The following is a 27127-nucleotide window of genomic DNA, read 5'->3' as shown; positions in this document are numbered from 1 at the left end:
CGAAAGGCTATCTTCCACACCAGATACTGAGGCATTTGCACAATCCATTCCCACTGCGCTTCACTGTGTGGTTCTCACTGCCGTATCTGCAGCCGCTTTTGTTTTTTTTTTTTAAAAAAAGAACTAGTCCACCTCCAAACGCTAACCCACGGTTTCCCCACACCGGGCTGCTGGACATTCAGCCAACTTACTCACTCGTTTCAGAAAGCAGACTCCCGGTTTCACCAAGTGCACGGTTCCTGTGGATTTAGCAGACCTTGTCCAGCTGGTGCATCGCTGGGACTGGTGTTCTGGGTCACTTTCTGGCCTCTATCTAGTGTTTTTCATGGAGGTGTTTTTTGCTCTGTCTCTCCTAGCAGCCATCTTAGTTTCTCCACCTCATTGATTTTTTTACTCTATCTTTGGAGACTGACAGATCCTTGAAAAAGAGATGCATGTCTTATTTACTGGAGTATCTTTGTGCATTTTGCATGGTGACTAGAAAATTGTGGGGTCTCAAAAAATTATGTAGCATTGAATTAGGAAGTGCTTTTTAAATAGAAAGGAGAAAGCCAGTTTCCCTTTACTTACTGATCTTTCATTTAAGTTTTGCATTATTGTCAGGAAATTAAGACTGAAGGAGATTGTGCCACATGTCTAAGGTTCAGTGGTATAAGGAGGTAAAGCCAGGTTTGGAGTTCTTGGTTCTTTCTACAAAATGTTAGTTTTGTCTGTTTTTTAAAAGGGCTTTTATATCTAGGCAATTTTTCTTTTTTGCCACAGCTTAATGCAGTTTTCTGTTAAACTCTATTTTTGGAAAATGTTGGAAGAATATAAAAGTAATACACAGCCACTGTAGAAAATGTGTAACACACAAATATATGAATAAGAAAATAAAAATTACTCATAACCCATTCCATGATATCTGCCATGAATATATTTTCTTTCAAAATGAAGAAATACTTCATATTTTCCTGCATACATGTTCATTGTGAAAGATTCACAGTTCAAGAAGGCATTAAAAGTGGTCTTTTAGCAGGAATGGTTTTTCAAAAATGTAAAACACATTGTGTCACTCTCCTCTGAACACCCTTTGATGGCTTTCCTTGACTTAAAAACAGTCCAAACACCTTAATAGAGCCCCAAGACCCCACAAAATCTGATTCCTCTCTGCTTTTCATATAATTCCATTTTCTTCTCTGTTTGCTGCATTCCACCAACTTGCTCCTGCCTTTGCACTCGTTGCCTCTAGTTTGAAAACTCTTCCTAGGGATTTTGAAAGGCTAGCTTCTTCATACTAATCTTCATACTTCAGTTCAAACTTCACTGCCTCAGAAAAGCCTTCAGAACCACCCACCCGACCTCCAACCATGAAGTAGCTATCCCTTATTGTACAGCAGTCATTCTCTATCAGGCTGCTCCCTGCCCCCAGCATTTATCACTATTTGAAATAATCTTCCTTGTTTACTTGTTTATTGCCAATCTCCCCCTACTTGAATGTAAGCTTTATAAAGGCAGGTAGCTGGCTGGTTTGTTTGCCTAATAGCCTTAGCCTTTAGAATGCTGTCTGGGACAGAATAGGAGCTCTATAAGTGTTTGAATAAAAATGGAAATCAATATAATCCCATCACTCAGATATAATTACTGTAAGCATGTGTACATCCTTTCAGAATTTTTTCCTTGCACATATATGTGTAGGTGTTTTTATACTGTGGATATAAGTTGTATGTGTACAAACACAGCTACAAAATGGAATAATGCTACACATGTCATTATAGTAACCTGATTTCTTGAATTAACAATTTAACATGTGCATATTTCCTTGATAATAAAGATAGCTGTATACAGTCATTTTTAATGATTGCATAGTGCTTTACTATATGCTTATACCACAGTTCATTTACAGTGGGTTTACTTTGTGTGGTAAAATCCACAAATTTTCTGTTATGTTTTCTTGCTTTGGTGTCATGTTTAGAAAAGCCTTATATTTATAGAATTAAATATATCCCTGCATTTTCTTCTAGTACTTTTATGGTTTTATATTTTACATACAAAATATTCAATGTTTCAATATTTAGGGGTAAGGTATGAAATAATCATCTTTATTTTATTTTCATGAATAGTATTGTAGTTTATCCAATGTCATTAATTTAATAGTCCATCTTTTTGCTATTGATTTATAATTTCACCTTTATCATATTCAGAATTTGTATTTATAGATTTCTTTCCTCCTATTTCTGTAATGGCTCTACACTATTAAAATAATATTACTATTCAGTAATATTTTGCCTAAATTTCACCCAGTATCTCCTCCAGTATTTTCCCTAGATACACTTAAACTCATGTTTATAAAATTTTAAATATTGACTGAATTGTGATTGTTTCATAAATATTTCCATTTGTTATTAAAAATTCTAAACATCATTTAAAATAACTTTCTTGTTAAAATTTTAAATTGATACACATTTATTATTAGAATTAAAACAATGGATAGGCTTAGGAAGTAAAAGGTAGAGTTTAGAAACAAATTGATACATAAATTTATTCTGTGACCACTGAGGCATCACAAATCAGAGGGAGAAAAGGGCATTTATTCAATAAACTATTCTGGAACAAGTGGCTCTGCAATTACAGAAAAAGAAAGTTTGATTTCTACTTCATTCTATATATAAAAATAAATTCCAATTAGATTAGAAATTTAAATATAGGAAAAGAAATCATAAAAGTACTAGAGAAATATAGGAGAATGCTGTTATTTTCAGGAGGGGGAAAGCAGTTATAACCATAACACAAAATTCAGAAAATACAGAGAATCTACAGAATAGACTATTAAAATATGATTTTTAATAGCTCCATTATATTTCGTGTGGATGGGACATAATTTATTATCATCCACATTTTGTTAGGTAGCTGTGTAATTTCCAATATATTGTATTATAAACAATACTTTAATGAAAATGTTTACGTGTTAAGCTGGGATTATCTTTAAATGATCTTATGTACTGAAATTTGTGGTATCACATTTTGTTTAAAATAAGTGGGTCACTGGCTTAGGTCTGGGGAACTTATTGTTACAGAGGTCCTTTTAAAAATAGCCTGTTTTAAAGAACTAGAGATTTAGATCTTTGCGGCTTTTTATCACCTGGTGCTTTCTTTGACCTTCATAGTATGAAGGTTTATTTTTTAGCAATGTCTAGGGTTGTCAGAGTTACTGAGCAATAAGAATTACCACCCTGGATCAGAACTTAGTCCGGTGGTCTCTAACAGGCACTGAGGACCTTTTTTAGGAGCCAACTTGTCCCTCGTAAATTCAAGTTGAACTGGTTCAAGATTGCCTTCCCTCAATTTTCTGGTCACCCTTTATTATCAGTAATAGTTCTACTCCATGAATAGTTCTACTCCTGAATCTGTTTTTCAAATCTATATATACCTCTTGAGATAACAAGCTCCACAGTTTCCAGCAGTATCAGGAACAAAATTAAGGGTTCTGAGCTGTGCTTTTTTTTTTTGGAAGGGATTGTTGTTGCTTTGTTTTGTTATCTATCTAATAACAGCCTTATGGAAACTGCACTGATTATGAAGAAACAGGAGATTTATTAACAATCCCAGGGATCAATAGAAAAGAAATGGATCAATGAGGGAAAAATTTCTAAAAATGTGAGATTCATGTTTTTTTTTTGCGATTTTTTTTGGGGGGGGTGGTAAAGAAATAGGAAAAACGCTTTCAAAATTAAAAACTTCTGTTATGATTAACATTAGAAAGGAATTTGATAGAAAATTCTTCCTTGTTTGTTTTAGCTACTGGGAGCATTGCTTGCAGCAACCAAGTTGTCCTGTAAAGCCTACCAAGCACTGAAGACTTTCTGGGTGGTGCCCCTCACTTTGAAAGGTGGAATGATTTATCATTAGGCATACTGGAAAACATAATTCTAACAGCTACTCAGAACTCTGCCTTCCAATAGCCCATTTCATAAGGTATGTTAAAATATGGCTTCTGATAAAATCACTGATACAATCCACCCATTGTAATTATATTTATACTAAGTAGAGCCTTCATGCATTCTGATAAAATCCTGATGACATCATTTCTTAAGTGGTACAATATGAAACCTCCCAACTGCTTATAACCTCTCTCTAGGAAAAGGGTGAGGGAAGGCCTCCTTTATGAATTTCAATCTTCTTAAGAAGTCCAGGAAGATTACTGTAAAAGTGATCTCTGGGTCTTAGCTTAGACAGTAAAATCAGACAAAGCAAAGATGGCCATACTCACTCATTGGGTGTGCCCTTCTGGCCACAAAAGTGCCCCTGGCTGTCAGTTGGAAAGGCCAGTCTCCTGGGGTCGCCATTTACCCAGGCTGCAGGAACAAGAAAGGATAAAAACTCTATCAGCAACAGCTAGCTAAAATCAGTTTGATTTGTGATAATAGAATGCACCACCTGCAAGACACTAACCTCTCCCACCTCACTCACAGAAGAGTATTGATTTTCTTCAAAGAGTAATTTCTTAATGAAAAGTAAAATAAAATACGAATGAATCAGTCAGAAAGCATGTTTCTTTTAACCTCTCAGAATTCATCTGGATCGTAGCCAAAATATGAGGTAATGCATTTAGAAAATGACATTTATTGGAATGTGAATTGGAGGGCACATTACAAAAGCTTGGTTGGTTAGAAGTCACTTTTTCTATGGCTCAAAACTAAATGACTTCATAGCAGAGCTAATAACTTTACAGTAAATAATATGACGTAATAGTTTTGGCTTATACATAAGTGAAAACCACAAAAACTCAAGAGAATGAAACACAATTGCTCAATTCAAGTTGACTAGTTCTTCATGGTTTTGTGTGACATTACTAAGGCAAACAGTAGCAACTGCAGAGGCAATAAATACATAATAAAGATTTACCATACATTTTGTCTGGTGATCTCAAAGCTTACTATAAGCATTAAGTATTCTCAAAATTCACAAAAACTGAAGACTCAGGTCTGTTTTCTGTGGAAACACCAGGCTCTACCTCATACAAACTCATCACCCTTATTCTTCAAGAATTATAAACTTGATTTAGCAGCTAGAAAAATAGAACCACAGAATAGCTAAGTAAAATGCACTAGCTAAATTAGGTAAGACTCCATAATTATAGTTGAATTTTTCTAACTTCTCCAATTTAATTGATATAGTTCCTAAAAATATAGGAAATGCATTGGTCATCTAATATTTGCCTCTGTGTACGTAAAACACGTTTCTTCATCCTTTGCTTCCTTTGACATTTGCCCTGCTATCTCCTTAGACACATTTATTGGATTTTATAGTTCATCTTATAATTCAATCACCCTTTTGTACTTGGCCTCTCTAACTGGAGTAGATTAAAAAAAATCAATTCTGAATGAGAATTTTAATATGGAAGAGAAATTTTCTCAATAATTTTTTCTCATCAATCTAGCCTTTCCTTTAGTATCTAAGTATCCAGAAAAGTCCTGTTTGTCTAACTCTTTCTCTAATGTCATGGAGGCTAAATCAATTTCATCCTTTAATATCTTCTATGAAATCTCACAGCAGCTTGCTGCTGCCATATCCTCCCTTCTTAATTTTCCCAGAATAAAGAAAGTGGACTACAAATAAGGAATTAAAACGGCATGTGGCAAGTTGACCAAGATGGAGGCTTAAAATGCTCCAGGATGCCGTTTCTCCACAGAATCTTTTAGTAACTAGCAAAAACTGACAGAACCATCTTCTTTAAAACTCTAGAAAACAAATAAAGAGGTGCAGTAACTGAGCAAGTGGTGAATCAAGAAAACATAGCTTTAAAAAGGTAGTAGATGTTCATGATGCCTTGCTAATCCCTTCCCCAACTCCTCCTCAGTGCAGTGTGGATCCAGCTTGCACTCCTTATTGGGAGTTGCTGGACTTGTTCCAGAAGGAGTACAGTAATCTCTGTGTGCATACTAGGGTGCCTGAAAATAAGAACCAATCTATCTGGTGGTAGATTGAAAGACTGAAATAGGAAACTAATCTTGATATCACTCTCCCAGAACTTGCCCTGCAGGCAGAAGCAGCTTGTAGAGAGCTATAGCAGTGTAAGAGTCAATTAAGTCAAAGGGGCCTGGGGCAAAGGATTACCTTATTTATGTCATACAATAGAGAAATGGGGGGGGGGTATTTCAGAGGGAGTAGATGGAGCATTTGAGTTACTATAAAAGGAAGAATTCCAAAGGCTATGAGCCAGCACAGCCAAGGACAAGACTTATCAGAAAAGACTGAGAGGACCCTGCACTTCACTATTGCCCTGGGATGACCTTCCTGATAGGAGTGCTAAACTCTGAAGGAGAGCACCAGCCAATGAAGAGCCAATTTGCAAACACAGAGAAAGGTGTTTTTTTTTATTGTTGTTTTGTTTGTTTTTTTTTTTTTTTTGCCTCAGTTTGTTTTGTTAGCTTCTGGCACTCAAATAAATCCCTGTCATATCACTATCTGGATATAAACATAAGGAACAGACCACTTGGAGACTAAATCCCAGAGTAAACACTTTAATATTAAAACATACAGTGTACAACAAAGATTAGAAGACAAAAAAAAAAAAAAAAAAAAGAAACAGGAAATGATGACCCATCGAAAGGAACAAGATAAAAATCCAGAAAGTATCAACAAAGAAGACTAGACTTTGAACAGAAAGAGGGAAAACAAAAAAATAAAAAAACAAAAAAACAAAAAAAAAAACTTAAAGGAAAACCCAGAGAAAGAAATAAAGGATATGAAGAAAACAGTGAATGAGAAATTACAATCTCGTTGAGATTCTTAATAGGAGCCAAAGAGAATTACTGGAGTTGAAGACCACAATAACTGAAATGAAATATCCCTAGAGGGTTTTGACAGCAGATGGGAGCTGGCAGATAAAAGAATCAGTGACCTCAAAGACAAGACAACTTAAATGATTCAGGCAGGGGAGCAGAAAGGAAAAAGAATTTTATAAAAGTGAACAGAGCCAAAGAGACCTGTGGAACTCCATCAAACATATCCATATTTGCATTATGGGAATCCCTGAAGAAGAAGAAAGAAGAAAGGAGAAGAAAGAGGAAAAGAGGCAGAAGGAATATTCAAATAAATAATGGCAGAAATCATCCTGAATTCAAAGGGAGACATGAACATAACTTTCAAGAAGGAAAATTAAACCCTAACAGGATAAACTCAAAGACAACCATACCCAGACACATAGAACTCAAATTGTCAAATGCCATGGACAAGGAGAGAGTTCTGAAAGCTGCAGGAGAAAAGCAACATGTCATGTAAAGGGAGTCCCAATAAGATAAAGAGCAAATTTCTCATAAAAAACTATGGAGGCAACACGGCAGTGGGACAAAAGATGGAAAGTGCTTAAAGTAAACAATTAACAGCCGAGAATTTTATATCTGATGAGATTTTCTCAAAAATGAAGGAGACACTAAGACATTCCCAGATCAATAAGGGAGTTCATCATCACTAGACCTGCCCTACAAGCAATGCTAAAAGGAGCACTTCACACTGAAAGGAAAGGGCAATAGACTGTGGATCTAAACAGCATAAAGAAATAAATGTCTCCAGGAAAGGTAACCATATGTCTAATTATAAATGCCACTATTCCTGTATTTTTTTGTGTATGTAACTCCACTTTTTTTACTTCTTACATGTTCTAAAATGCAAACACATACAAAGTAATGATAAATCTATGGTATTGGACATATACTGTATAAAGATATACAACAAGTGCTACAATAAGGTGAGGGGGTGGTACAGTATAGGAACAATATATGTGTATGCTATTCAGGTTAAGTTGGTATCAAATCAGATGTGATTGTTATTGATATAGGATGTTAAATTTAAGCCTCATGGTAACCACAAAGAACATATCTGAGAAAATACATACAGAAAGAAATGAGAAGAGACTCAAAATGGCACAATACAAGAAATCAAATAAATATGAGAGTAGGCATTAAGGGAAGAATTGAAGGATAAAAAATGATACGAGACTTATAAAGACCAAATAGCAATGGCAGAAGAAATTCCTGCATTATCAGTAGTTACTTTAAATGTAAATGAATAAAACTCTCTAGTCAAAAGACAGAGATTGGCAGAATGGATAAAAAATCATGACCCAACTATATGCTGTTTATGAGAGACTCACCTTATTTTCAAAAATACAAGTAGGTTGGAAGTGAAAGGAAGGAAAAAATATTCCATGCAAATAGTAACCAGAAAAGAAATGGAGTAGCTATACTAATATAAGATGAAATAGACTTTAAGTCAAATGCTTATAAGGGACAAATAAGGTCACTATATATTGATAAAGGGGTCAATTAACAAGAAGGCATACAATTATAAACATATATGCAACTAATCTCAGAGTCCACAAAACTATGAAGCAAATATTAACAGATTTGTAGGGAGAAATAGGTGCTTCTGAATTAATAGAAGACTTCAATACACCAATTTTAATTACGGATAGAACACTGAGACAGAAGATCATTAAAGATATAGAATACTAGAATGATGCTTTAAACCAGCTATCCCTAACAGACATACATAGAACATTTCACTCAATAGCAGCTGAATTCACATTCCTCTCTAGTACATATGGATCATTTTCCAAGATAGACCATGTTAGGTCACAAAGCAAATCTAAAATTAAAAATATTGAAATAATACAATGTATCTTCTCCAACCACAATGGAATGAAAGTAGAAATAAATGAGGGAGGAAGAACCTGAAAATTCACAAAATAGTGAAACTAAACAACATAATCTTTTTTTTTAAATCATTACAGTTTATGTATTTTAGATCCTGTAGGAAGTAAATAGTGGAGTTATAAATCAACAGTACAGTAGTATTGGTATTTATATTTACCATGTGACCTTTACTGGAAATTTTTATTTCTTCATGTGTTTTCAGTCAATTGTTTAGTGTCCCTTCCTTTCAGCCTGCTCAACGACCCTTTAGCATTTCTTATAGGACTGATCCACTGGTGATAAAGTCCCTGAGCTTTTGATTATCCGGGAATGTTTTCATCTCCCCCTCATTTTTATCCTCCAGGTGTTTGTGAATTCTCCAAGTCTCTGATGGTTATTGACTTCTATTTGTATTCCATGTGGTCAGAGAATGTGCTTTGAACAAATTCATTTTTTTTTATTTTTTATTTTATTGAGGCTTGTTTTTATGTCCCTGGATACAGTCCATTCTGGAGAAAGATCTGTGATCACTAGAGAAGAACATGTGTCCCAGTGACCTGGGATGTAATATTGTATATATGCCTGTTAAAATTCTCTATATCTCTCTCTCCTTTCTTTGTTTCTCTGTTGGTAGGGCTCCCTTTAGTATCTCCAGTAGGGCAGGTCTTTTATTAGCAAACTCTCTCAGCATTTGTTTGTCTGTGAAAAATTTAAGCTCTCCCTCAAATTTGAAGGAGAGTTTTGCTGGATAAAGTATTCTTGGTTGGAAATTTTTCTCTCTCATAATTTTAAATATGTCATGCCACTAACTTCTCGCCTCCATGGTGGCTGCTGAGAAGTCACTACTTAGTCTTATGTTGTTTCCTTTGTATGTGGTGAATTCCTTTTCTCTTGCTGCTTTCGGAACTTGCTCCTTCTCTTCAGTATTTGACAGTCTGATCAGAATATGTCTTGGGGGGGGCTTATTTGGATTTATTCTATTTGGAGTTTGCTGGGCATTTATGCTTTGTGTATTTATATTGTGTAGAAGGTTTGGGAAGTTTTCCCCAATAATTTCTTTGAATACTCTTTCTAGACCTTTACCCTTCTCTTCCCCCTCTTGGACACCAATGAGTCTTAAATCTGGATGTTTTATTTTATCTATCATATCCCTGAGACCTATTTTGATTTCTTCAATTTTTTCCCCCATTCTTCCTTTTGTTCTTTCATTTTCTGGTCTGTGGTCCTCAAGGAGGCTTAGTTGTTGTTCAACTTTCTCTAATCTTGTATTATGAGTATCCAGAGTCTTTTTAATTTATCCTACAGTTTCTTTAATTTCCATAAGATATTCTATTTTTTTATTTACTCTTGCAATATCTTCTTTATGCTCTTCTAGGGTCTTCTTTATGTCTTTTATATTCTGTGCCATGCTCTTCTTCATGTCCTTTATATCCCATGCCATGCTCTCATTGCCTGTCTGTAGTTCTTTGATTAATTGCACCAAGTACTGTGTGTCTTCCGATCTTTGGATTTGAGTGTTTGGGTTTGGGTTCTCCATGTCGTCTGGTTTTATCATATGCTTTAAGATTTTCTGTTGTTTTTGGCCTCTTGGCATTTGCTTTACTTGATCTTTAATTTGTCAGAATTGCAGCTTGGTGGCATACACTTTAACTAACCAGCAGATGGCGTTCCTGAGTCACTTATCCCCCTCAAGTCAGTTCTCCCCAACTTTTTGGTGTGTGGGGATCTGATTCTTGTGGGGTCCAATTGTTGCACTTAATTTCGGTGTGTTGTCGGTGCTGTCTGCCCCGAATGAGGGGCATGTGTCTGAGCAGTTAGGGAGGAAGGGTAGCTTTAATAATCAAACCTCCCAGGTATTCCCGGAGATTTAAGGCTGTTCTCTGCCGCTGACCCAAAAGTCCTTGGTATTGGCATAGGTTCCCTGGTATTTCTGAGCAGTTCCCCCTTCCCTGCTGTGCTTTTCCAGGACCTCTGCTCAGGGAGGGAGGGCCGTGCCATGTCACAAGTGTGCGCCGGCCTCCAGGGAACCCCTGGGATGCCGGGCTGTGCAGGGGCATTCCAAGCCCACTTCAAAGATGGTTGAATGGGATGCATTAACTTCCCCCTTTCCACACAGCTCCACCCTCCCAGCTCCGGGACAATCAGCCGTGGGTGTATTAAAGGCCACTGTCCATGCCGATATTGTGGCGTGTGAGCGGCGCTGCAGGAAAGACTCCCTGTCAGGCTGGGTTTCTTGGCTTTGCTCTGTACTGTGTGTTTGGCCCTGGGCAGGAGTACCCCCGCCTCCTGGGGAGATGGCTGCAAGTCGTGTGTTTTTTTTTCTCCTTTTGGCTCCCCTTTGCTCCCCAGGTCCAAGACAATCAGCAATGGGTGTGGGAAGGGGTATCCTCCACACCAGACACCGAGGCATTAGCCCAGCCCACTCCCGTCTTATCTGCAGCTGCTCCCGGGCTTCTTTTTTTGTTTTTAAAGAACTAGTCTGTTTCCAAATGCCAACCCACCATTTCCCCACACTGCAGCGTGGCCGGGGTGACTTAGCCGACTCCTTCACTCATTTCAGAATGCAGACTCCTGGTTTCACCAAATGCACGTTCCCTGTGGATTTAGCAGATCTTGTCTGGCTGGTGCTACTCTGGAAGTGGTGTTCTGGGTCACTTTCTGGTTTTTATCTAGTGTTTTTCACGGAGGTGTTTTTTTTGCCCTGTCTCACCTAGCCACCATCTTCTTGAATCCAACAACATACTCTTAAGCAACCAGTGGATCAAAGAAGAAGAAATCTCAAGAGAAATTATGAAATATCATGAAGGAAATGAAAATGAAAACACATCATACCAAAATTTATATGATGCAGCAAAGACAGTGCTGAGAGAGAAATTTATAGCTCTAAATGCTTACATTAAAAAAGAAGAAAGATATCAAATCAAGAGATCTAACTTCAAAACTGGAGGATCTAGAAAAAGAAGAGCAAACTAAATGCAAAGCAAGGAGACAGAAGGAAATAACGAAGAGTGGATATAATGAAATAGAGATTAAAAACACAATAGAGAGAATCATCAAAACCAAAAGAAAAGACTAATAAAATTGACAAACCTTTAGCTAGACTGACAAAGAAAAAAAAGGCCACAAATAACTAAAATCAGTAATGAAAGGGGACATTACTACTGATCCCCCAGAAATAAAGAGGCTTATAAGTGGGTACTATGAACAACTGTACACCAACAAATTAGATAACATAGATGAAACAGACAAATTCCTAGAAACACAAAAACTATGCATACTGAGTTAAGATGAAATAGAAGATCTCAATAAAACAATTATTAGTAAAGAGACTGAATCAGTAATTTAAAACCTCCCAACAAAGAAAAGCCCAGGACCAGGTGGTTTCACTAGTGAATTTTACCAAACATTCTAAGAATTAACACCAATCTTGCTCAAACTCTTTGAAAAAAATTGAAGAGGAGGGAATACTCCCTAACTCTTCTATCATCCTTATACCAAAGCCAGATAAAGATAACACAAGAAAAGAAAATTACAGACCAATATCTGTTATGAATATACATGCAGAAATCCTCAACAAAATACTAGCAAACCAAATCCAACAACACTATTAGAGAATTATACACCACTATCAAGTAGGATTTATTCCAGGTATACAAGGTTGGTTCAAAATAAGAATATCAATTAATGTTATGCACAAAATTAATTGAAGGAAGCAAAAGAGATCATCTCAATTGACTCTGAAAAGGCATTTGACAAAATCCAGCACCCCTTCTTTATAAACATTTAGAACACAAGGAATAGAAGGACACTTCCTCAACATGATAAAGAGCATATACAAAAAACTCACAGCTGATATCCTACTTAATGGTAAAAGACTGAAAGCTTTCCCTCTGAGATCAGGAACAAGACAAGGATGCCCATTGTCACCACTGTTATTCAACATTGTACTGGAAATTCTTGCCAGAACAATTAGACAAGAAAAAGAAATAAAAGGCATCCAAATTGGAAAAGAAGAAGTGAAATTTCCCCTATTTGCAGATGACATAATGATAGAGACAATCCTGAAAAATCTACAACAAAGTACTACAGCTAATAAATTCAGCCAAGTCACAAGGTACAAGATCAACATGCAAAATTCAGTAGTGTTTATGTACACTACTAATGCATAATCTGAATAGGAAATTGAGGGAAAAAAATCCATTTGCAGTAGCAACTAAAGAATAAAATATGTAGGAATAAATCTGACCAAGGGTTAAAGGATTTTTGTATATAGAAAACTATAAAACATTGCTAAAAGAAATAAAAAAAAATCTAAATAAACAGAAAGACATTCCATGTTCATGAATTGGAAAACTAAATATTGTTAAGATGTTAATTTTACCAAAAGTGATTTACATATTCAATGCAAAACAGCCTTCCCCTCCCCAAATTCCAAGATTTCTTTGCAGAAATGGAAAATCCAAACATAAAATTTATATGGTAGGGTAAGAGGCTCCCAATAGCCAACACCATCTTGAAAATAGAAGAACAAAATTGGAGGACTCACACTTACTGATTTTAAAACTTATTACAAAGCTACAGTAATCAAAACAGTATGGTACTGGCACAAAGACCAATGGAATCAAACTGAGAGTTGAGAAACAAACTCTCACATCTATAGCCAATTAATTTTTGAAAAGGGTGCCAAGCCTACTCAATGGGGAAATAGCCTCTTCAACAAATGGCACTGGGAAAACTATATATTCATATGCAAAAGAGTGAAAATGGACCCCTACCTCACACCATATAGAAAAATTAACTCAAAATGTATCGAAGTCTTAAATATAAGAACCCAAACCATAAAACTCCTAGAATAAAATATAGGGAAGCATCTTCATGACCCTGCATTAGGTAATGTGTTTACAGACTTTACACCAAAAGCATAAGCAACAAAAGAAAAAAAAATACACATCTACACAATGGAAGAAAATATTTGGAAATCACCAATCTAAGAAGGGTTTAATATCCAGAATATACTATAACTCAACCACAAAAAGACAAACAACTCAATTAAAAAATACCTGAACAGACATTTCTGCTAAGAAGAAATACAAATGGCCAAAGAGCACATGAAAAGATGCTCAACATCATTAGCCATTAGGGAAAAGCAAATCAAAACCACAATGAGATATCATTTCACACTGACTAGAATGGCTGCTATTTACGAAACAAACAAACAAAAACAGAAAATAATTAAAGTCTTGGTGAAGTTGTGGAGAAATAGGAACACTCAATGCTGGTGGGAATGTAAAATGATGAAGCTGATGTGGAAAACAGTTTGATGGTTCCTCAGAAAGTTAAGTATAGAATTACCAGATTTACTTCCAGGCATATACCCAAAAGAATTGAAAGGAGGGACATGAACAGATATTTGCACACTGATGTTCATTTGGGCATTATTCACAATTGCTGAAAAGAGGAAACAACCCAAGTGTCCATCAACAGATGAAGTGAAAATAAAATGTAGTATAAACATACAGTAGAATATTATTCAGTCATAAAAAGGAATGAAATTCTGATACACTCAACAATATGGATGAACCTTTAAAACATCATGTTGAGTGAAATAAGCCAGATTAAAAAAGACAAATATTGTATGATTTCAATGATATGAAATAAATAGTATAAACAAATCTATAGAACCAGAAACTAGAGTATAGGTTACCGGTTTTTGGGTGAGAGTAGGGAAACAGGAGTTTACGCTTACTTGGTACAGAATTTCTGTTTGGGCTGATGGAAACGTTTTGGTAATGGATGGTGGTAATGGTAGCACAATATTGTAAATATAATTAACACCACTAAATTGTATATTTGAATGTTGTTAAAAGGGGAAATTTAAGGCCATATATATATTACTAGAAAAAAAAACAGCAATTAGCACTTTACAACACAAAGAGGAAACCCTAATGTAAACTATGCACTGTAATTAAAGTACATTTAGATTCTTTCCTCAATTGTAACAAAGTACCACACCATTGCAAAGCATCACACTAATTAATAACAGAGAAAAACCTCTGTGTATGAGAGGGTTATATGGGAACTCTGTATTTTCTGCATGATTTTTCTGTAAAACTACAACTTCCCTAAAAAAAAATTAAAGGAAAAAATAGCATTTAAATATTCAATGTGCAATGTATCCAGACACTATTTTATCATACTGTATCTATATCTTATTTTGTCACATTATGGCTAAAGCTAAAAGAGAGATCAAATTTTACCTGATTCTTTTCTATAATTTGTTTCTTTTAACTACATCTCATTTTTTTCCATACAATTATTAATTTTGAAATGACCACCTAAAGCAGAATTTGGATTACTAAGTTTCTACTTAATATTTCTATGACCCTGCACAAGTCACTTAATTGTTTTGAGTATTAGATTTCTCCTCTGTTACTATAAAATGGGTATAATAATACCTAGCCTCATAACAATGTTGAGAATATGAAAGATAATGAAAGTAGAGTCCCTAGCATGGTGTTTGGCATATAATATGGTCTCATTAATGTTACTTACTGAGACAAGGACTTTGATGCAGGTAGTTTATTTGGGAGGTCATCTTAGGAAGCCTAAGTAAAGGAGTGAAGAAAATAAGATAGGAAAGGGAGCAAAGCCAATAAAGGGGGTGTAACTCAATGGGATATTGTTGTGGGGAGCTGGAGCTCCACTATGCTAGGGACCTTGTGAGGAACTGTGGTGTTTTGAAGCTGTTATATCCCCCAGAAAAACCTATGTTCTTTCAACCCATCCCTGTGGGTGCAGACCTGTTGTGGGTGAGACCTTTTAGTTAAGCTATTTCAACTGACATGTGAGCCAGCACATTTCAAGGTGGGTCTTAATCCCCTTGTTGGCATCCTTTATGAGAGGATAATAGATAGATGAAACTTAGAGAGCTCAGAGAAGCTAAGAGATGAAATCCAGTTTGCCCTGGAGAAGCTAAGAAGGAAAACACTCCAGGAGAAGCAAGAAGTACCCATAGAAACCGAGAGAACCATCCTGAAACCAGGGCCCAGGAGACAAGGACCAGCAGACATTGCCATGTACCTTCCCATGTGACAGAGGAACCCCTGATGCAGCAGCCTTTCCTTAGAGTAGGTATTTTCCTCCTGATGCCTTAATTTGGACATTTTCATGGCCTTAGAACTGTAAATTTGTAAAAGAGAGAGTTCTGAAAGCTGCAAGAGAAAAGCAATGTGTTACATACAAGGGAGCCCTAATTTGACTGAGTGCAGATTTTTCAGTAGAAACCATGGAGGCAAAAAGGCAATGGGTTGGAATACTTAAAAGGACTGAAAGAAAACAACTGTCAAACAAGAATTTTATACCCAGTGAGACTCTCTTTCAAAAGTAAAGGAGAGATTAAGGCATTCTCAGATAAACAAAAGCTGAGAGAGTTCATCACCACTAGACTTGCCTTACAAGCAATGCTAAAGGCAGTTTTTCAGACTGAAAAGGAAAACAGTTCAAAGCAGCATAAAGACCTGCCACAAAATGTAACCATTTAGGTAATTATAAATGCCAGCATTATTGTATTGTATTATTTGGTATGTAACTCCACTTCTTACTTTCTACAGATGCTAAAATGCAAATGCATAAAAAGTAATGATAAATCTATGCTTTTGGATATACAATATACAAAGACATAAGTGGTAACAAGCACAAAAAAAGGTGGGGGGAGAGAGGTGTATAGGAAAAATATATGTGCATGCTATTGGAGTTAACTTGGTATCCAACCAAATATGATTGTTATATATTTAAGATGTTAAAGTTTAACCCCATGGTAACCACAAGGAAAATAGATGAAAAATATATCCAAATATAAATGAGAAATCACCTAGTATGGTACAACACAAAAAAAGTAAATAAAAATAAAAGTAGGCATTCATGGAAGTGAAGGACAAAAAAGGTATAGACTTACAAAGGCTAAATAGCAAAATGGCAGAGGAAAGTCCTCTATTATCAATATTGACTTTCAATGTAAATGGTTTAAACTTTCCAGACAAAAGGCAGAGATTGGTAGAATACAAAACAACGAAAAGAATCAAATATCTAGGAATTAATGTAACCAAGGATGTTAAGGACTTGTACACAGAAAACTACAAAAGATTGCTAAGAGAAATTAAAGAAGACATGAGTCAATGGAAGAATATTCTGTAATAATGGATTGGAAGACTAAATATCATTAGATTGTCAACAGTACCCAAAGCAATTTATAGATTCAGTGCATTCCCAATCAAAATTCCAATGGGCTTCTTTGCAGAAATGGAAAAGCCAACTATCAAATTTATATGGAAGGGTAAGGGACCCCGAGTAGCTAAAGCCATCTTGAAAAAGAAGAATGAAGTTGGAGGCACACACTTTCTGATCTTAAAACTTCTTACAAAGCCACAGTAATTGAAACAACATGCTACTTGCCTAAGGCCAGACATATAGACCAATGGATAGAAATGAGAGCTCAGAAATCAACCCTCAGATTTATAGCTAACTGATTTTTGACAAGGATGCAAAGGCCACTCAATTAGGAAAAGAATAGTCTCTTCAAAAAAAAAAAAAAATGGTGCTGGGAAAATGATCTCTGTTTGAAAAAAAAAGAATAGAAAAAAGAAAAAAGAAAAGAAAGAGGACCCTGCTTCACACCTTATACAAAAATGAACTCAAAATGGGTCAAAGACTTTAATATAAGGGCTAGAACTATAAAACAGCTAAAAGAAAATGTCAGGAAACATTTTCAGGACCTTGTGTTAGTCAATGGTTTCTTAGACTTCACACCCAAAGCACAAATAACAAATGAAATAATAGATAAATTAGACCTTATTAAAATTTAAAACTTTTGCTCCTCAAAGGACTTTACCATGAAAGCAAAACAACAACTTACACAATGGAAGAAAATATTTGGAAACTACATATATGATAAAGGAGTAATATCCAGTATATATAAAGAAATCCTTTAATTTGACAATAGATGGATAATCAGCCCAATTAAAAAATGGGCAGAAATTTGAAGACTTATCTCTCTAAAAGAAGACATACAAATGGCCAGAAAGCACATGAAAACAAGCTCATCATTCACTTCAGGAAAATGCAAATTAAAACCACAAGAAGCCATTTCACACCCATTAGAATGGCTGCTTTAAAAAAAATGGAAAATAACAAGTGTTGGAGAGGATGTGGAGAAATAGGAACACCCATTCATTGCTGATGCCAATGTAGAATGGTGCAACTGCTTGGAAGACAGTTTGGTGGTTCCTCAGAAAGCTAAGTATACAGCTACCATTTGACCTGGCAATGCTACTAACAGGTATATATTCAGAAGAATTGAAAGCAGGGACTTTCAATTTACACACCAATGTTCATGGCAACATTACTCAGAACTGTCAAAAGATAGAAGCAACCCAAGTGTCCATCCACCCATGAATGGATAAACAAAATGTGGTGTATACATACAACCTTAAAGAGGAATGAAGTCTTGTTATATGCAACAACATGGATGAACCTTGAAGACATCTGATTGAGTAAAATAAGCCAAACACAAAAGGACAAATTTTGTATGACCTTACTGATTTGAAATAATTAGAATAAACAAATTCATAGACTCAGAATCTAGAATATAGTTTATCAGGGAATGGGGTAGGGATTGAGAATTGAAAGTTAAGGCTTAAAATGTACAAGATTCCTATTTGGAATAATGGAAATATTTTGGTAATGGATGGTGGTGATGGTAGCAAAACATTGTGAACACTGTAATTAACAGCACTGACCTATATATATTTGACTAGGATCTAAAGTGGAAATGTTAGATTGTATGTATGGTAGCAGAATAAAAGTTTTTAAAAAAAATCTATGAAACTACACTACACAAACAGTGAGCTGTAAGTTAAACCATGGACTTGCATTAATAGTACAATTATAATAACGTGCTATCATCAACTGTAACAAATGTTCCACACCAATGCAAGGTGTTCATGTTAGGGTGGTTTATGGGAATCCTGTATTCTATGCATGCTTGTTCTGTGAACCCTCAACTTCTCTAATAAAAAAAAAAAAAAGGCATGACAACAGGGATGAAGATAGGTATGGGTTGATAACATGGACTTTTACTCACAACATTGTTTATGTGCCAAATTTGCCAGCAGTGGATGATTAACACTGGGCTCCAATTACCCAGAGGTAGCAAGCTTTATGGAATAGCAGAATATACTATTGAGGACTCAGTAAAAGCACCATTTAGGAAGCAATACCATTTAAGGTTGGGGGTGCTGTTTTTCAGAGTATAGTAGGGTCCTGGCAAGAAGCATGTTATATTCACTTAGGATAATTGAGGAGATTTTAATAAATGAAACTATTTACAAAATATGGGCAGAGTTAAGGGAAGCAAACAAGAGATGGTGCAGAAACCAGGGACTTGCAACAAAAGGGAGTTGTTTTCACCCCACAGGTCTGAAGGGGAGAGGGAGGAAGTTATTACCAAAACCAAGAGAGGGAAGCTGAATGGAGAGGGCTCCCTGACAGGAGATGGGGCTTCAGGTAGAGAGGTCCAGCAGATCGGCAATGATGCACCAGCTAGGGAGCCAGAGGAATCAATTCTACAATCTCATTCTCCTAGCTCCAATCTCTGGTTGAAATTTCCCATTGACTGAATTCAATTAGAAGCCAGAGGAGAAGAGAGCCTGTTAATGTAATCCATAAATGCCATTTTCTCAGTGGACAAAGCAGGTTGAAGAGGGGTAGAGAATATCTCTGAAGGTGCAGATTAAAAATACCCAGCCCATATTCTGAACAAGAGACCAGCTTTTTCAAGGATAGAAACTTAAGAATAATGACCAAGGCATTTGGGACTTCTTCAAAAACAAAAACAAAAACAGAGGTACAAGGTTTTCAGACTTTCTTTGTCAGAGTTCACTGATACTTGGGAAACAACAGAAGAGAGCAGAAAGACACATCATCTCAATTTCAGTTTGTGAAATGGAAGAGGTGAGAGGAGGAAATAAAAGATGGGATGCAACATGCCCTTAAAGAGGATTTTTAAAAAACAGATTTGGAATGACAATCAAATAATTAAGGAATTAAATTAGGCTTTTCACAAAACCTTTGTTGTTTTCTCTAAGAAGTTTGACTCTGCTGATGATTTCAATATGCTTCCTTTTTTTGTTATTCTAAAGATTCTATTCACAACCTGTTAAAAGTTTTAATTAACATTAGAAAGTATGTGTTTTTTGTTGTTGTTTAGGTAAAGAAATAGAAATAATGAGGACAGAAATCTATTCATTCTTTTCTTCATTCTTTCTTCAAATATTTATTGTGTTAACTATGTGTCAATGCCATGCTAGATAGACCCTAGGTATATAATGCTCCTTGCTCTTCCAGAAACTATAGTATATTTGGGGAAATAGGTCTTAACAAATTAATTGCACGAACAAATGTGAAACTGAAATTCTGATACGCACTACAAAGAAGCAATACCTAATACAAATAGAGTGAATCATCGGGGCAAATGACCCTAATGAGGTCAGGGACAGTTTCTCTGAAGAAGTCATGATGGAGCTGCAACTTGAAAGATGAATGAAATGGAAAGAAGATTCAGCAGATGAAACATCATGGACAAAGACCCCACAAAGGGTGGGAGCATGATGGGTACTGGGGACTGAAAGGAGAGCAACGTGATGGATACACAGAAAGCAGGATAGAGCATAGTCTGAGAGATGGAGGAGGTGGTACCTTACATTATTTCTATAAAGAACTACAGGGCTATTGTTTTAGCATAATACAGTAGTCAGTGTCAGATAAGCATTAGACAGCAGAGGCTCTGTTAGGTAGGTCCTTCTCTTCTCATTCAGATTCTCTTTGAAGGAGTTGAGGTTACCACACATTCAATGTCACTGTGAAGTCATGGTGTTTATTGCTTAATTGTGGTACTGTTCCTAAAAACATTTTGCAATTTATCATACTGGTAAAATGCAACATGTTCTATTCATTATAACATCTGCCAGTAAATACACATATTTTGGGAGACCCATGAAATGTTTTGAGGTCTTCCTGGCCAAAAACAGCCTGAAGAATGTGATTTTATCTGACGTAATTTTCTTTACTCCATAGGACAAGCATTAATGGAAGGAGAAAAACCAACTCTGTATTAATAGCTATATATTATCATAAAGAATGTGCTCCTTCCTTACATAAGACAGGCTAATTTACATTCAAAGTAAACAATGACACTGCAGCAAAGTGAACACAAACTCGGCCTCAGAAGGGCAAGATTGCAGATAATAGATTCTTTATGAATGATCTTTGTTTCAAAAAAATCTGCCTTTTACTTACTTGCCTTTTAACCAACTTTTAAACTCAATTCAGGGTGGAATTAGGGGAGGTGAAAAGGAAAAGGGAGAGAAAAGCATTAAGAGAGTATCATTGGGGTTCTGGTCTGCTTTCTCTCTCAATAATCTTCATTATTTGAAGAATCCCCATTCATTTCTCTTTATTAAACAAAAGGCAGAATAGCATGGCAGTTAAGAGCAAAGACTCTAGAATTGAATTGCCTGGGTTATGTTGGTGTATAAAGCCAAAGGACAAAGTTACATGGCAATCACTAGCAACTCATTTTCTTACTGCTTTAGAAATAACTTTAAAAGACTGCTTTAAGTGAAGCCGATACAAATTTGTGTGTGTGTGAGAGAGAGATAGAGATAGAGATAGAGATAGAGATAGATAGATAGAGAGAAAATGAAGAAGAGAAATTATTTGTAAAAGACTCCAAATTGGGTAATTTATAGCAAATAACCAAAGATTGGTAAGAGACAGGTGAAAACTTTATTCAGGCAAATTATCTTTTCACTAACATCAAGGAAATGGATGTTACTGAAAGAAAGTATTATCTAATATTATCTCTCACTTTCCAACATTTGCAAAGCATGTTCTTGTGCTCTAGGGTTGAGTCAGAAGTTGCAGCCATTAAAAGGCCCTCTGTCAAGGAGAAAATGTGATTAGACCAACTGCTTGCATTGACACTTAAAAATTAACTGCAACTCTGTTCGGGGCAGCGAAGGCATTCCCTCAACACGTGCTGGTAGGGAATGTTCGCTTTCAAAATCATTATTTTGTATCCCTTAAAGGTACATTTTAACTGTTTTAATATGTGAGGAACAGGCCTGCCAAATTGTGCTTATGGCTTTTTAACACAAGCAATTTACAAATGCAATGAAGCAGATAATAGGACACATGATACCAAATTTGACAATCTGTGTTGTTGACACTGCTGCAGTAGAAATATTTTTGGAAGCAGCCCTGTATCCAGTTGCCTGAATAAGAAAAATGTTTATCATTTCACAGGTGGCCTCTTCCACCCAATGACGATTTTCTGTTCGTGTCCGTGAGCACAAATCAGTCCCTCTCCTGCTAACAATATTCCAATTGAAATCATCTGGAAAGCATGCAATTAGCAAAATACAATGAATAGTAGGAATCTCACTCAACATTAAAAAATCTGTTCAAGTAACAGTTAAAAACTAAATGCGTTCTTTGAAAAATAAAGACTTTCAAAGCAAAAGGAAGTACAGACATGTATTTTAACTTGTAAATTTTTATGTATTTCTAAGGAATGCAAAAGGGTATTTAATATTAGTTCTTGCTATTTAGAAATACAATAAATTTTTTCATTAAGAAATGCATATGAGAACATTTTAAAAATAATGGAACTAGTATTACTTTTTATTTCTTACTGTATTAGAAGAAATAATTTCACTTTGCTATAACAATGTTTCAAAGTTGGGATCTGATACGTATATTCAATTTAGTTTGTAAGTAGACTGTAAGCACAATGGTGCTTCCTGTCATAGTCACTCTGCATGACTAGCTTCCCCTTATCATGAATATTGGTACCACACCACCATGCTCACAAAATAGAACAACAGGATGCCTGGTGAGGCATAACTTAATTTTTTAAAATTATATTTATTTATTTGCTATTTATTAGTAAGAGATATTGTCCATTGCTTCCTTGTACAGACAGAATCAAAAAGTCATGTTGGAATTATCTTTGCTCTTCAAATGGTCACTTCCATGACCTTGCTTAGTTACAAAAATATGGTTTCTCCCTTCCCCAAATCCCTTGCGATGGTAAAGACAAATCTGTTTTGAAAAGGAAAGGATAAGATCTCAAACCTTTCTCCCAGAGATTTCAATTTAGGACAGATCAGATTGGCACTGAACTAGGTCTGCTGGCCCCAAAGAGTACAAATACCTCAAAAAGGAACTTGCCATGAGGGTAAGACTGGGTTGGTTCTGGTACAGCAAGAAATAGCCTTGAACACAGCAATTCTGACACGGGTCATGCTTTGGGAAGCAATGCATGAGTACTGCTTTAAGACTTAAAAAGCTGCAGTCTTGGAGTTCAGTGTGGGAAGTCATTACAGTAGGGGACAGATCCAGAAGAGAAAGGATATCTCCTAATGAGAGGATAAATGTCTAATGGACTAAAATGGTGCCAAATGGCACCATCCAAAACAACAGGGCTCTAGTAAACTGTAAGGTCTCTCTCTCTTCACCTAGAAAGTGAAATAAGATTACCCCATCCTTGGTGTTTTGGGATAATTCACATTGAGGAAGAGAATGAAATGCTGGATTTCCTTAAACAGTAAGTGGAAAAATAGATACGTGACTGTATTACTACCTGAAGACAATGTACATACACTTTACTACCACAGACGATGGGATCAAGTTTGACCACACTTTATTTTTCATTTAATTATTTTGTTTATTCTCATCTCATTCCATGAAGGATTTAAGGATGACTTATTTAAACTTCCTCCTTTCTGGACTTGGTACTTTCAGTCCTGTCTCCAGTCAACCCTTCCTTTAATCCTTTGCACTGATCTGTAAATTACCTGCATATCAAGGCTTTCTACTAATCTGTTTGGGCCTGGTTCATTTCTCTTTTAGGGAAGCAGCATTTCTCTATTAGGGAAGTACTCCCCAGATTCAAGGGAAAGGGAAATGGACCCCACTTCCCAACGGGAGGAAAGACAAAGAATTTGCCACCCTGCATTAAAATTACCATAGTCTATCCTCTAGCCACATTTTTTTTACATTCCCTCAAAAGCAAAACAAACTTACTCCTCCCAAGATCCACCAGAAGTCTCACCCAATTATGGCATCAGGCTGAGGCTCAAGATGCAGATCTCATCACCTAAATCAGATCCAGGTATGGGATGAGGTTTTTCAGGACTGGTTCCTTGACTAAGGATGATCTCTTTAGCTAGACCATTCACAACTACATCATGAGGTGTCTTTCCCCTGATTCTTATCACATGTCCCTCCCTTTTCTTTAACATGTAACTGACAGCCTCCTTGAAACTCATCAGGATTCTGAACACCACCTGGTCTCAAAACCAATTGCTCTGGTTTGCTAATGCTGCCAGGATTCAAAATACCAGAAATGGATCAGCTTCACTGGAGGATGGCCAATGGTGTCCGGAAAACCTCTGTTAGCTGGGAAGGCACATGGCTGGCATCAACTCCAAGTTCTGGTTTCAAAATGGCTTTCTCCCAGGACATTCCTCTCTAGGCCACAGCTCCTCTTCAAAATGTCACTCTCTGTTGCTCTTGGGGCGTTTGTCCTCTCTTAGCTTCTCCAGAGCAAGAGTCTGTTTTCAACGGCCATCTTCAAATAGTCTCTCATCTGCAGCTACTCTCTCAGCTTCCATGCATTCTTCAAAGTGTCCCTCTTGGCTGTAGCAAGCTCGCTTCTACTGTCTGAGCTTTTATAGGGCTCCAATTAACTAATCACATGCCTCCATGGAAATTATCTAATCAGAGTTATCACTTACAGTTGGGTGGGTCACATCTCCATGAAAACAGTCAAAGAATTACAATCTAATCAACACCAATACATCTGCTCACATGAGTTTGCATCAAAGATAATGGCATTTTGGGGGACATAATACATTCAAACTGGCACACCAATGTCCATGTTTTAGGTTTTTTATGCAAGCATCACATTTCCAGGTCTCAAATTCTGTTCTGCTTATCTTTTGTTGTAACCCAAAAGCTGCTGGCTCAATACAGCCATTTTATTTTGTTTATGATTTTGGGAGTCAGGGGTTTGGGAAAGGCTAGCTAGGTGATTCTCCCTTGGGGTCTCTCATGTAGTTGCAGTTAGATATTGACTGTGGCTGCAATCATCTAAAAGCTCAACTGGGCTGACGGTAGATGCTGGCTGTCCCTGGGAGCTCAGCTAAGCCTGTTGACAAGAGTCCCTACATGTGGCTTCTGCATTCAGCATGGGCCTCTCATAGCATAGTGACAGGGTTCTGAGAGGGAACATCCTGAAGACAAGTGTACCAACAAGCAAGATGGAAACTGGCCCTTTATGCCTTTGACTCAGAAGTAACACAGCATTACTTGTGCACTGATATAAACAATAAGAAGCCTTCCAAGATCCAAGGAGCAGGAAGATAGACCCACCTCAGAAGGGAAGTAAAATTTGAAGCCATGTTTTAAAACCATCACAGCGACTTTATAACATTGTCTATAAAAGTGCTCTGTTTTAGATTGCGAACTCAAAAAAAAAAAAAAATGTACACAGCATCATGTACATTTGAGAAAAATGTAAAGAGGAGGAAAAAAAGGGTAGGGAATGAAAGCGGAGAGCAAAGAAGAAAGGGATAAGTGTGGAAGAAAACATTTGGAAATCAAGAAATCTTCCAGCATTTTAAACCAGGGTTTGTCTGTGCTAAATTACTTTCTTGTTAACTCCCTCTTTTCTCAGCTAGCAGGGATAAATACTCCTGGGGAAGAGTAAAAACAAAAACAAAAACAAACTTTGATCCCAAGTTCAAGTGCTCCTAAATAAATAAAAATGAACTAAGTGGCTCTACTGAAAATCCAATTGAAAAGAAAAAGAAAAATTATTCAATGTTAAAATTGTGCTATTATTTTATATATAATGTTAGCACAAAGATAGCAAAGAGTAATTCACATAATAAATATTCCTACTCTTCTTTCTAGTCAGTACAATAATTGAATAGCAAATATCAGAGAAGTAGGACAAAAGAGGACTATTATCATAAACGCTGAGTTTGATCTTCCAAGATTTGACTACCTGCTACCCAGATACCACTCTACCCACTTGAACAGTTTCTGCTTTACATCAATCTAGGGGCAAGTGCCTTTGTTGCATTCAAATGCTATCCAGCTGGCAATAATGTCCACATAAAGTGCAACAAAAAAACAAACAAAAAGCCCAGTTTCTTCTTAGCAGAATTTATGAGAAATGTGACTCTTACATGGTGCACTTTTCTTATGAAAAGAATATGGATAAGTCTATGAGCATCCTGATCTAACAAAGATGACAAAATGACACCAAACTATTTGTAACACATCAGTGAAACTGACTTAGCATCATGTTTTCTCAATGAGGGCATCTTTTTTTAATGTTAAGAATTTCTTAATAACCCTAGTAACCTCTGCCAATCGTTTTCCTTCATACTTATTTTAGTCCAATATCAGACATGACCAAAGAGCTAAGTTTATCTTGGAAATAGGCTACAAGGCTATTTGAGGTTCAGGGATGAGAAAAGTATATATATTTACTGTACTTTGGGGGAAGCATTGAACTAATCCAATTTGAACACAGTTTTTTATTGTGAAACATTTATCCTCCAATTTCCTTATGTGAATTAAGGCATTTACAAACTGAATCTTGAGATCTTGAACCAAAAGATAAATTTCCCATCTTGTTCCAGAGGCGAATGATGGTGTGCACTCCAACACCTTCCCTCTACTATGTCAACAGGAGAGAGGGATGGCTTTCCCAGCTCTATATGAGGACAGAAGGCATTTCTCATGGATTACAGCAGACTGGCTCTGAGATACGGAGGAGAGACTAATTTGATTATGTCAAATGGCTCCTAATGGAAAGATTCTGATCACAGAATGAGATCTTAATAAAGTTCCTCTGAACATTTGAACGTTAATAACCAAAATTATGGGTCACTATAGAAAGAGTATAATAAATTAATTAAAAACAATTTATTAAAATTCAGAACAACTATATTATACAATTGTAGAAAACAAACTATGCTAGTATTATTAGATACCATTATTGGTGTAGCTGGGTATTATCCCATCTACTCTGCACAACAGCCTTGCAGAGTAGGTAGCATTTCCTTATTTCAAGGTGAGAAAATTAAGATTAAGTAACTAGCCCAAGACCAGTAAATAATATGAGGAAAACCTAGATCTGTCTTACTATAAATCTCTTATACAGAAAATTTCAGTTCTATGACTAAAAATAAAAGCAAACATACAAACTACATAGATAAGATGTGTCCCAAAGTAAGAGGAGCTAAAATTCTATTAGTCGTATAATAAGAAAATTCATTTGACTATTTTGTTAGTTTCCCAGGCTGCCATAACAAAGTACC

At 36.2% G+C, this 27127-nt stretch overlaps 1 protein-coding gene across 3 annotated transcripts in view; it reads right to left on the bottom strand.

Annotated features, from left to right (window-relative positions):
• SLC44A5 (solute carrier family 44 member 5) overlaps nucleotides 1–27127 on the bottom strand; it is a 386861-nt gene that overhangs the window by 65551 nt on the left and 294183 nt on the right. For all 3 annotated transcript variants that reach the window (XM_037826900.1, XM_037826902.1, XM_037826901.1), the window contains one exon: nucleotides 4250–4334. In XM_037826900.1, coding sequence (XP_037682828.1) covers nucleotides 4250–4334 — 85 coding nt within the window. The remainder of the gene's footprint in view (nucleotides 1–4249; nucleotides 4335–27127) is intronic.

Source organism: Choloepus didactylus, chromosome 2 (genome assembly GCF_015220235.1).
Source record: "Choloepus didactylus isolate mChoDid1 chromosome 2, mChoDid1.pri, whole genome shotgun sequence".
In the NCBI taxonomy this organism is placed as follows: domain Eukaryota; kingdom Metazoa; phylum Chordata; class Mammalia; order Pilosa; family Megalonychidae; genus Choloepus; species Choloepus didactylus.
The sequence above is the reverse complement of the archived record's forward strand: the minus strand, read 5'-3'. Positions and strand labels throughout refer to the sequence as shown.